At 41.2% G+C, this 12090-nt stretch overlaps 1 protein-coding gene and 1 pseudogene across 7 annotated transcripts in view; both read right to left on the bottom strand.

Moving 5' to 3' along the window:
* The window catches only part of ASXL1 (ASXL transcriptional regulator 1), an 86755-nt gene that overhangs the window by 8994 nt on the left and 65671 nt on the right, over positions 1–12090 (bottom strand). For 4 of the 7 annotated variants that reach the window (XM_036245123.1, XM_036245122.1, XM_036245125.1 and 1 more), the window contains exons 5-9: positions 3373–3493; positions 3203–3300; positions 2352–2445; positions 1471–1623; positions 71–234 (exon numbers count right to left, since the gene is read on the bottom strand). In XM_036245123.1, coding sequence (XP_036101016.1) covers positions 71–234; positions 1471–1623; positions 2352–2445; positions 3203–3300; positions 3373–3493 — 630 coding nt within the window. Of the gene's footprint in view, positions 1–70; positions 235–1470; positions 1624–2351; positions 2446–3202; positions 3301–3372; positions 3494–6822; positions 6947–12090 lie in introns of all 7 variants that reach the window. The other 3 variants (XM_036245128.1, XM_036245127.1, XM_036245126.1) reach the window with 3 other exon arrangements.
* On the bottom strand, positions 9195–9583 carry LOC118618352 (annotated as a pseudogene).

Raw genomic sequence — 12090 nt, forward strand, 5'->3', positions numbered from 1 at the left:
AAATATAAAACTTAGCAAGACAACAAAAGCTCACCCACACAGAAGCAAAGAGGAGGCTACCTATCCATACCTGTCTGTCCACTTCGGGCAGGAGGAAGAGGAGCTGCTGCTGGAAGTGGGATGGAAGGGCATGAAACGTCCGAGAGTTTATCAGGGCCCGGAGGTTGGTATTGACAAGAATAGACCCAGGTGTCTCAAAATCTATCTCTTCCCCTCTGTTGCGCTTCATCTGACCTGTAATTTTTGAAGCAGTAAAAAGGTACAGCTTTTCAGTTTCTTAAAGCAAAAAAATACAAATACTGAGAGAAAATGCTTCGGTGGCAGCACCCAAGTTACTCAGAACTTACTGGCACACAATCTGCTCAACTGTCCAGTCCACCCTAATTTATATGTTACAATTATTCTTCCCAGGTGACTGCCATTGCCATCAAACCTAAGAGAACACTTGGGCTTGTATCCTCTCAGATAAGACTCTGTCCCATGCTGTGTCACAGCCTGAAGAGGACTCTCTTTCCACAGAAAACTAGGCAGGGGGCAGGCTCTACCTTCCCTTGAAAGCTGGAGAACAAGCTTCACAAAGTTGACTGGTGAAATGATGGAAGTTGTCTAAAAGCAAATCTAGTTAGCGCACAACAGAAAATGTGCAGAAGCCTTCCTGTGAATGCGCTGAAGAGGTATGATCTCCATGCAGAAAGGTAATAAGGGTTGTTTAAAGCCCACTGAAATGTCAGTACCTCTCACAGAAGCTTCAGCAAATGTTACTTTTATTTTTAAAAATCAATTAGAATAGAGACCTGTGAGATCTTAAATTGAACACTGCTGATGAGTTACCTCCTTCCCACTTGGGTAATGGCTTATTCTAATTTTCACAAGCCTAGGCTAGCTAGCTCTTAAAAGTTTCTTGTGGCCCATCTACAAACAGCCAGCATGTAGGCTTTGAGATATAAATCCTGAAATAGCGAATAGCAAACAGCATACTAGCCTTGCAAAGTAGACCTACTAGGTGTGGGAGGTGCACACTACTGAATTAGTTTGCATCTCCCAAATTCAGCTTAGGCTTCCACTCAACATAGTGACTGGGTTATAGAAAAGGCATCTGACAGAAACTACAATGTTGAGAACAAAGGTAGCAGGATGCTACCAAAGAAAGAAAATAAATTTGGAATTCTTCACCAAGAAGTTCAGAAGCAATTTCCACTCACTCAAACACTGACTGAACAGTACCACCAAGGCTAGCACAGACTAGGCCCTTACAGAGACCTACAAGAACAATGTGGCACCATCTATGCCCATAAGGAGCTCTATCATAGTCTAACAGAGAAGATCTATATGTGGAATAACCAAAATGCAAGGTAAAAATAAACAAATAGAGGGCCACCCCAGATAAACTGTTAAAGGAGTAGATTTCATCATGTCACTTGGCCAGCAGTGCCCCTTTACAAAAAGAGAAATGAATGCCAAGCCACTCACCTGTGGCGGGCTTCCGGAAGCCTCTTAGGAGCGGGGCAGGGTCCCGGGCAACCTCGGCCTGGCCACGAATAGCAGTGCTGCCCAGGGCCAGAGAGCCACTGCTGCTGCTGGATGGGCTGCCGCTCTCACCATCAGCATGGCGGCCTGAGAACCCTGAAGGCACAGCATTCCACCGGTCAAAAGGATCATCTGCCATACCCATGGCTCTCAGACAAGCTTACTTCTCCCAGCTCTCCTGAGATGCTGCCAGCAATACCGGGTGCTTCCATGGCCCAGCCTTGGGCTGTCAGAGCTCAACACTTCATGGGCTGGCTTAAAAATATCACATAAGGCCCTGGCTGGTTTGGCTCAGCGGTTAGAGTGTCCGCCTGCGGTCCGGAGAGGCCCGGGTTCGGTTCCTGCTAAGGGCATATACCTCGGTTGCAGTTTGTCCCCGGCCCTGGTTGGTCGTGCGGGTGGCAGCCACTCGATGTGTCCCTTTCACATCGATGTTTCCCTCTCTCTCCCTCCCACTCTGTCTGTACAAAAAATGGAAAAAAGTCCTCGGATAAGGATTAAAAAAATATATATATATATATATCACCTAAGAATGCTAAACGGCATTACTTAGTGCAATCTTAGTACAGCACTGCATCTTTTACAAAGCACCTGCACACTCCTTCATCGGACCCTCATGACCAGCCTGTGAGGCAAAGGGGAAGGCAAAACAGAGCCCAGCACTGGAACTTTGGTCAGGTCTCACCACTGCAGCGTGCTGCCTGCCAGAGGACGGTCTCCTGGCTCTACTGGCATCACACTACCTAGGTCAGAAACTTCTGGCAGAGGGAGGAAGGTCCCCAGGACCTGAGGAATAGGCACCACAATCAAGAGCTTACACATACCTGATGCAGATTCCACGTGGGCCCCGTTTACCTTCAGAGGAGTCAAGACTACTCGAGGCAGCATCACCCCTGGCTTTTTCTTTTGCTTGTTTGCCTATATTTCCAGAGGAAACACAAAAAGAGTGTGAGTTACCTGCAAGACCATAGCAGCAGTCCCTCTCAACTAAGCCTCCACTCACTGTCTTGTAAAACAGTTTGTATTCGACCATCTCGGGTAGATAATGTCGACAGCACCACTGACTATTACTGGGCCAGGTGCTGGCCTCCGTGCCAAGCATCATCCAAGCTGAAAAGAATCTATCATTATCCCCCTTTTACAGATAAGCAATTTTCTCAAGGTCCCAAACCTAGTGAGTGAAAGGACCATAATGCAAACCGCTGACTCCCAGGATTGCATTCTCACCACTCTGCACCATGCTAATTTCTCCCTGGATTATCCAGCCATGGTAAAGAGTAAAAACAAATTACTCTGCTCTCAGATCTATGACCCACTTTTATTTTATTTATTCTTTCAATTTTTTTTTCAAATGTTTTTTAAAGAGAGCAAGGGGAGAGAGATAGAAACAGCTGCCTCCTACACGCCCCACACTGGGGATTGAGCTTGCAACCCAGGCACGTGCCCTGTCTGAGAATCAAACTGGGACCTCTCAGTCCTTGGGACGACAACACTCAATCTGCTGAGCAATGCAGGCTGGGCTCTATGGCCCACTTTTAAATGGCACTAACAGGTAGAGACCAAATTGATTTTCTCCACTCTTCAAACACACTCATAGTTAACTGCAGGAGGGAAAGCCCTGTATGTGCCTGGCCTCACTTATCCCCACAGCCTAGTCACCAACTTTCCTCCCTACCTGGGAGGAAGCTCTGTAGCTGTCCTTGGGATTGGAAAGAGGCCGACTCTGAGATTCTGTAGAACAGGATGCATTTGAAGATGTTTCATCAAGTGATACTGGAAGAGAGAAAAATAAAGGTTAGTGCCTAGAAACTGCTGTGGTTCTTCACCCATCTTAAGGGCACTTACCATCATTTTCACCACTCACAGTGCTGGTTTCATTAGACCCACAGCTCTCCACATCGGCTGTGTCCTCTGGCTCTTCTCCCTCCACTGCAGCCGGATTGCGAGACCATTGCAGGGCATCCTTCTGTGACAGCAAGGAAAAATCAGATAAGCAAGACTCTACAAATTGTCCAAGCATTATAGTAAATTCTAAACGTGATTTGCTTTTCCCTTTCTAACTGACCTTTCCCAGCAAGTTCTTTTCATACATATATCAAGAAAGTTAAATAAAACTTTGCATTAAATAATTCATTAAACATTTACAGGGTGCCTCCTACAAGCTACACCATGCTAGTTTCTGGGGGGAGGAAGGGAGTATCAGGAGTGGGAAACAGGACCCTGCCCTCAAGGAGCTGAACTGAGTAGGGGAAAAGATCAAATCTATTATACACAAAGCAAGTGAGAGAGGTATACTAAGAAATGTAGCAGTTCAGAAGAGGGTGCACCTAAGTCATTAAGTTCAAGGAAAGAGGGCATGGAGTACAGAAAGTGAGTAAGAATCAGGGAGGGTAAGGCTTCCAAAATGCTGTTTTATAAAAGATGTTAGCTAAGCCCTGGCCAGTATGCCTCAGTTGGCTGGAGCATCATCCCATACACCAAAAGGTGGTAGGTTCAATCCCTGGTCAGGGTGCATGCAAGAGGCAACGAAGCAATGTTTCTCACATCAATGTTTTTTTCTCTGTCTCTCAAATCAAAATTTTTTTTTTAATTCTTAAAAAAAGAAAAAGATGTTAGCTAAAAATAAAAGAAAAGACATTAGCTGGTAAGCGAAAGCGTTGGCGGTGGGAAGAAAGGAGGGCGTTCTAGATACTGAAATGAGCAATGTGGAAAAACATCCCAAACTCAAGAAAACTGCAGATTTCAGGAGGCATGTAGGAAACTGAATTATGTGGGGAGGCCAGAGATATCTCTAGCAAGAGTGCACAAGTAAGACACTATGTGCTGAGGGATTAAGATTTTGATTGTTGTGGAGTCTCTGTGGTCAGGGGAATGGTTTGAGTTTTAGGAGTTTCATTTTGTTAAGCATGGAAGTCTGGAGGCAGGAAGAAGAGTTAGATTGGAACAAAGTAAAAATGATGAAGATCTAAACTCAAGCAAGACAGTGAAAATGAAGCCAGAGTGTAGGAGAGCTCCACTCACTCAAAGTTTTATCTAACAAATGCTCCTTCCAACAAACTCCACCCATTCCCAAGGAAAATTTAGGAGCCACATCACACCTTGAAACTAGGAAGGAGGTATGAATGAATACTGGAGTTTGGAGAGAAGAAGAGCAGAGATAAAGTTGGGGCGGGATGTCTTCTTTGAATAAAAGTGTGTGAAGAATGGTAGGTAAAATCATGATTTTACATCTTACAAATATACCAGAAGTTTATAAGGGACATCCACAAAACTCTAACTCATCCATTTCATGGGTCCTTTGAACTACTATATTAAGTTTTCATTAATTTAAGCACAAATCAGGCTGACTTAAATTAATAAAAAAGAAAACGGCTTTTTAGATCTTTCTTTTCCCTACTGGCTAGAAATGCTCCTCACAATCAAAAGCTAATGAATATTTTTAGTATTAAGCTTGTAATTATGCTTATCGACTGCCATGTTCTTGGAACGATGCAACCAGTTTATCTCTGGCCCCATGAGCAAACTAAGATCAACTCATTAATAGAACAGGTCTAACACATTGGCAAAACTGACCCCAAGACTCCAGCTCTGGCAAGAGTGTGGGGAAATTATGCATACATTATCAAAAGGTTCAGACACTGCCGGTGGGAAAGTAACCGGTAAGCCAAAAATCTAAAACAAATGTATGTACCTTTTAACCAAACACTTCTAATTCTGAGATTTAATAATAATGTATTTAAACATAATAAACTTAAAAAGAATAATCCTTCAACAGAAGAAAATGAATCAATTAAACTACATTAAAATTAAGATCTTTTGTTCAGCAAAAGACACCATTAATGGAGTACCTACAGATTTGATATTTACAACTCGTATAGACTAAAATGAACCTGTATCTAGACCATATAAATCAGTAAGAAAAGGGCAATCCAGAAGAAAAATAGGCCTAAGATGTGAATTAGGCACTCCACCACAGAGGATATCCAACACTCACTTTAGAAGGTGTCTAACCTGCCCTGGCTGATGTGGCTCTGCGGTTAGAGCGTCAGCCCACACACCTCTTGGGTTTGATTTTTGGTCAAGGGCATGTATCTGGGTTCTATCCCAGATCCTGGTCCAGGCGCATGTGGAGGCAACCAATCGATGTGTCTCTCTCACATCGAGGTTTCACCCCCACCCCATCCACCCCAACCCACTCCACCTTCCACTCTCTCAAAAAAAAAAAAGGAATGGAAAAATTTTCCTCAGGTGAGGATTAACAACAACAAAAAATACATTTAACCTAACAAGGAAGACACAAACTCATGCAAATTAAAACCACAATGCGGTATCATCACATCCTTAAGAATGGCTAAAATGTTTAGCAATACCAAGTAGTGTAAGGATGTAAAACAGGTACACTGAAAATGGATCTGACCATTTGAGAATACAGCTTGGCATTATCTAGTACAATTAAAGATACAAACATCCTATGACCCAGCAATGTCAGTCCTAGGTTTAGATTCCCTAGAGATATACAGGCTTCTACACATCAAAATTCACATCCAGATGTTAATGGCATATCATCTGTAACTTGAGCTATAAACAACCAAAGTGCCCGCCATCAGTAGAATCAATACATGGTTAGTGTACTCAATAAATGAACATTATAAAATAAAAATGAATGAACTATAGCTACTCACAACAAAATGGATGATTCTTAAAAACAAAACGTTGAATGAAAGAACAGAAAAGAATGTATAGTGCAATTGATTTCATCTGTAAAAAGTTCAAAGACAAAACTATAGTGTTGGGATGTAAATATAAGAATCCCAACAATAAAGAAAAGCAAGAGCCCTGGCTGGTTTGGTTCAGAGGTTAGAGCGTCAGCCTGCAGACCAGAGTCCTGGGTTCGGTTCCCATTAAGGGCACGTACCTCGGTTGCAGTTTGTCCCCACCCCAGCTGGGGTCATGTGGGTGGCAACCAGTTGATGTGTCTCTCTCACCATTGATGTTTCTCTCTCTCCCTCCCACTCTATCTGAAGATAAATGCAAAAAAAAAAAAAAAAGAAAAGAAATCCTCGGGTGAGGATTAAAAAAAGAAAAGCAAGAAAATAACTTCCATAGAGTAGCAATTAGAAAGGTGTTTACAGGCATACCTCAGAGATATTGCGAGTTTGGTTCCAGATCACCTCAATACAGCAATAAAAAGTCACATGAGATTTTTGGTTTCCCAATGACATAAAAGTATGTTCACACTGTACTGTAGTTTAAGTGTGCAATAGCATTATGTCTAAAAAAATGTACAGTACATACCTTAATTACAAAATATTTACTGTTAAAAAATGCTAACCATCATCTGAGCCTTCAGCGAGGCATAATCTTTTTTGCTGTGGAGGGTCCTGCTGACTGACTAGGTTGTTGTTGAAGGCTGGGGTAGCTGTGGAAAATTTTAAGACAACAATTAAGTTTGCAGCATCAACTGATTCTTCCTCTCATGAATGATTTCTCTGCAGCATACGATGCTTTTTGATAGCATTTTACCCACAGCAGAACTTCTTTCAAAATTGGAGTCGATCCTCTCAAACCCTGCAACTGCTTTATCAACTAAGTTTATGTAATATTATTCTATATCCTTTGTTATCATTTCAACAATCTTTATAGCATCTTCACCAGGAGATTACATATCAAGAAACCACTTCCTTCGCTCATCTATAAGAAACAATTTCTCATCTGTTAAAGTTTTGTTGTCAGATTGCAGAAATTCAGTTACACCTTCAGGCTCCACTTCTAATTGTAGTTCTCTTGCTATTTCCACCACATCTGCAGTTACTTCCTCCACTAAAGTCATTTGTGAGGGTTGAAATTAACTTCTTCCAAACTCCTGTTAATGTGGATATTTAGATCTCTTCCCATGAATCACAAATGTCCTCATTGGTATCTAAAATGGTGAATCCTATCCAGAAGATTTTCCATTTATGTTGCCCAGATCCATCAAAGGAATCACTATCTACAGCAGCTGTTTAAATAATAAGACTTGAACGTCAAAATTACTACTTGATCCATGGGATGCAGAATGGATGCTGTGTTAACAGGCATGAAAAAAACATTCATCTTGTTATACCTCTCCATCAGAGCTCCTAGGTGATCTGGTGCATTGTCAATGAGGAATAACACATTGAAAGGAATTCTTTTTTTCTGAGAAACAGGTCTCAAGAGTGGCCTAAAATATTCAGTAAACTAAGATAAACAGATGTGCTGTCATCCAGGCTTTGTTGTGCCATTTATAGAGCACAGGCAGAGTAGACCTAGCATAATGCTAAAGAGCCCTGGGATTTCCAGAATGGCATATGGGCATGGCTTTAACTTCGTGTCATCGGCTGCATTAGCTCCTAAGAAGAATCAGCCTGTCTTTTGAAGCTCTGAGGCCAGGCACTGACTTCTCCTCTCTAGCTATGAAGGTCCTAGATGGCATCTCCTCCTAACATAAGGCTGCTTCATCTACATTGAAAATCTGTTGTTTATTGTAGCCACCTTCATTAATTATCTTAGCTAGATCTTCCGGATAACTTGCTGCAGCTTTTACATCAGCACTTGCTGCTTTACCTTATACTTTTATGTTATGGAGATGGCCTCTTTCCTTAAACCTCATGAACTAACTAACCTCTGCTAGCTTCAAACTTCTCCTCTGTAGTTTCCTCACCTCTCTCTCCATCTTCATAAAATCAAAGAGGGCTTTGCTCTGGAAAAGGCATTGGCTTAAAGAATGTTGTAGCTGGTTTGATCTTATATCCAGACCACTAAAACTTTCTCCGTATCAACAGTAAGGCTGCTTTGCTTTCATATCACTCATGTGTTCAACTAAAGTAGCTCTTTTAATTTCCTTCAAGAACTTTTCCTTTGCATTCACAATGTGGCTGCTTGGCACAAGAGGGCTAGCTTTGGCCTATCTAGGTTTTCAACATGACTTCCTCATTAAGTTTAATCATATCTAGCTTTTGATTTAAAGTGAGAGATGTGCAACTCTTCCTTTCACTTGAACATTTAAGAGGCCACCGTACAATTACTAATTGGCCCAAATTCAATATTCTTATGTCTCAGAGAACAGAGAGGCCCAAGGAGAGGGAAAGAAATGGGGTAACAGCCAGTCGGAGCAGTCAGAACATACACAACATTTACTGATTAAATGCACCATCTTATGTGAATGTATAAGATCAAAGCTCACTGATCACAGATCACCTTAAAAACTGAAATAATAAAGTTTGAAATATTGCAAGAATTACCAAAATGTGACAGAGACACAAAGTGAGCAAATGCTGTTAGAAAAATGGTGTTGACAGACGTGGAAGTGAAGCTGCCATAAACCTTCATTTGTAAAAAATGCAGAATCTGTGAGGCTCAATAAAGCAAAGCACAATATAAACAAGTATGCCTGTATAGTGAACTGTATTTCCATCAAGGAACACTGCCATAGATAACCATTTGGAAAAAACTGCAGAATATTTATTTTTATTTATGAGATATTTATTAAAACAACACATTTAGGGAGAAAAATCAATACAATGTATACATCATTACCAAAAACTGAATACCATCATACAAAAAAGGATTTTATTTTGGGAAAGCAATTCCTAATTTATGGCAAGTTCTACTTTCAGAAATAAGACCACAAAACAACACAATCTAATTTAATTTAAAAGGCTGGCATGCTGAGCAAGGAATGTTCTTACTCTTCGTAGAAGCTCCTTCTTTATACTGTCAGGTACCAGGTGCCTTTTCGTGTGATTTCAGCCACCAAGTCATCAACAGTAATGTTCTAGTCCTTTTTCTTTAATTACCTCTTTACAGTGTGCCTTCAATTGATCCTTCCAGCCACATTCAATTAATTTAGCTCTCAGCAACTCTTTGAGGTGTCCTCTTTCTCCAGTTTCTATCAACTTTTGGTTAATCACTGCTCTCATCTGCACATCTTTGTTCATCTCGCTAACCTACCACACTCTTCAGCTGCCCAGACTTAGACCCTCAGTAGCTCGGGAGCCTAAGCTCACAGAAAACTAGAACACGCATTTCCCAAAACTGCAGAATATTTAGTAAGAAATGTCGAAGCAGGCCCTGGCCGGTTTGGCTCAACGGTTGGAGCGTTGGCCTGAGGTCCAGAGAGACCCAGGTTCGGTACCCACTAAGGGTGTGTGCCTCAATTGCGGTTTGTCCCTGGCCCTGGTTGGTTGTGTGGGTGGCAGCCACACGATGTGTCCCTTTCACGTCAATGTTTCTCTCTCTCTCTACCTCTCTCTCCCTCCCACTCTATCTGAGCAAAGAATGGAAAAATGTCCTCAGGTGAGGATAAAAAAAAAATGTCGAAGCAGCAGCAAGTGAATTGAGCAGTTAAAGTCAAACAGTATGATTCCATCATGTTTTTTAAAATTAAAATTGTATGAATGTGTTTGCACAGACAAAAGGCAAGGGAAATACACCAAAGGTGTTAGCCATTACCACCTCTGGTGGTGGAGTTGGGAGTACTTCACTTTCTTCTTGACTTTTGGTTGATATTTTCTACAGTTAATATATATTAGTGTGTGTGTGTGTGTGTGTGTGTGTGTGTGAGCGAGAGCGAGAGCGAGAGCGAGAGAGAGAGAGAGAGAGAGAGAGAGAGATATCAAGAAAATACCATTTAAAAAGAAAAATAAGGATGTTAAGCATTTCACCAACTAAGTCAAATTTCCTTCCTCTTGATCCCAGAGTCTAGGGGACACCCAGCGGTGATTACAAATCCCATCAATTAACAGAAATACTGTCCACTTGATTGCAATTCAAACTACCCAGTTTCTAAAGCCATACATATATATGCAGTAAAAAGCAAATACAACAAAACTTTTATGAAAATGAAAGCAAAATTTGCAATTCTAGTTCTGCATTTTTAAAGACTCCTAATCTTAAATTTGATACCATTGACTTTCCAAACATTATTTCTTGAAGTTTGACAGAAATGAAATGGGCCATTGAAAATTATAGGGACCAGAGCCCTGGCCGGTTTGGCTCAGCGGTTAGAGCGTCGGCCTGCAGTCCAGAGAGACACAGGTTCGGTTCCCACTAAGGGCATATACCTCGGTTGCAATTTGTCCGTGGCCCTGGTTGGGTTGTGCGGGTGGCAACCACTCAATGTGTCCCTTTCACGTCAATGTTTTTTTTTCTCTCTCTCTCCCCCCTCCTACTCTATATGAAAAAAAAAAAAAAACCCATGAAAAAATGTCCTCGGGTGAGGATAAAAGAAAAAAGAAAATTATAGGGACCAGAAAATAAGCCCTAGGACTCAAGATTTCAAATTATTTTTCTAGGATATTTTCTTGCCCGGCCAGTGCGACTCAGCAGATTGAACATTGTCCCATAGACTGAGAGGTCCCGGTTTGATTCTTGGTCAGGGTACATGACGGGGTTGTGGGCTCAAACCCCAGTAGGGGTCCTGCAGGAGGCAGCTGATTAATGTTTCTCTCTCACATTGATGTTTCTCTCTCTCTCCCTCTTAAAAAAAAAATCAATTAAAAAATTGTTTATTTTATTTTATTTTATGTATTTATTTATTTATTTTTGTACGTGCCCCTAACGGAAACCGAACCCGGGACTCTCTGGTCCGTAGGCCAGTGCTCCAACCGCTTAGCCAAACTGGCCAGGGCCGTATTTTTTTAAAAGATATTTTCTTTTTATTGGATTTATTGGGAGTGACACTGGTTAACAAATTATACAGGTTTCAGGTACACAGTTCCACAACACATCATCTGTACACTGTACTGCAAGTTCACTACCTCAAGTTAAGTCTCCTTCCATTACCATTTATCCCCGCCCCCCGCAATGCCCTCTCCCTCTCCCCCCATATCCCCACAAGGATATGGAAAAGTATCCTCAGGTGAGAAATAAAATTAAATAAATAAAAATATAAAAGACAATATTGGGAGATTTGAATGTGAACTGCATAGTAGATGATAGGGTTGCATTAATGTTAAATTTCCTGAACGTGGTAATTATACTGTGCTTATGTATAAGATTGCCCCCTTGGATCAACGTATACCACTTGTGTCCTGTTCTTTCCCTCATTTTTAAAAACAGGTATAATTTACATAGAGTGAAATGCCCAGATCTTAAGGATACCATCTGATGAATTTTGACAAACACACATCAAAATATAGAACATATCCAACATCCCCAAAAGTTCCTTTGTGCCCTCTTCCTAGTCAACCAACCCCCATTCAACACTGCCCTTCCTCCCACTAAGACAATGGTGGTTCTCATTTCTATCACCAAAAATTAGTTTTGCCTGTTCTTGGCCTTTATGTAAGTGGAATCATACAGCATGTACTGTTTTGTGTATGGTTTCTTTCGCTGTCTAATATTTATATGATTTATCTGTTTGTGTTGTTGCATGACTCAGTAATTCATTATTTCTTACTACAGAGTGGTCTTCATGTACAACCATTTGTTTCTTTATTTTCCTGTTGAAAAACATTTATTTCCAGGTTTTGGCTATTATGTTTGTTGTTATTTATTTATGTAATACACGTTATCCAGTTGCTTCCTAAGAATAAGTGCATA

Source organism: Molossus molossus, unplaced genomic scaffold (assembly GCF_014108415.1).
Source record: "Molossus molossus isolate mMolMol1 unplaced genomic scaffold, mMolMol1.p scaffold_m16_p_6, whole genome shotgun sequence".
Taxonomy (NCBI): Eukaryota; Metazoa; Chordata; class Mammalia; order Chiroptera; family Molossidae; genus Molossus; species Molossus molossus.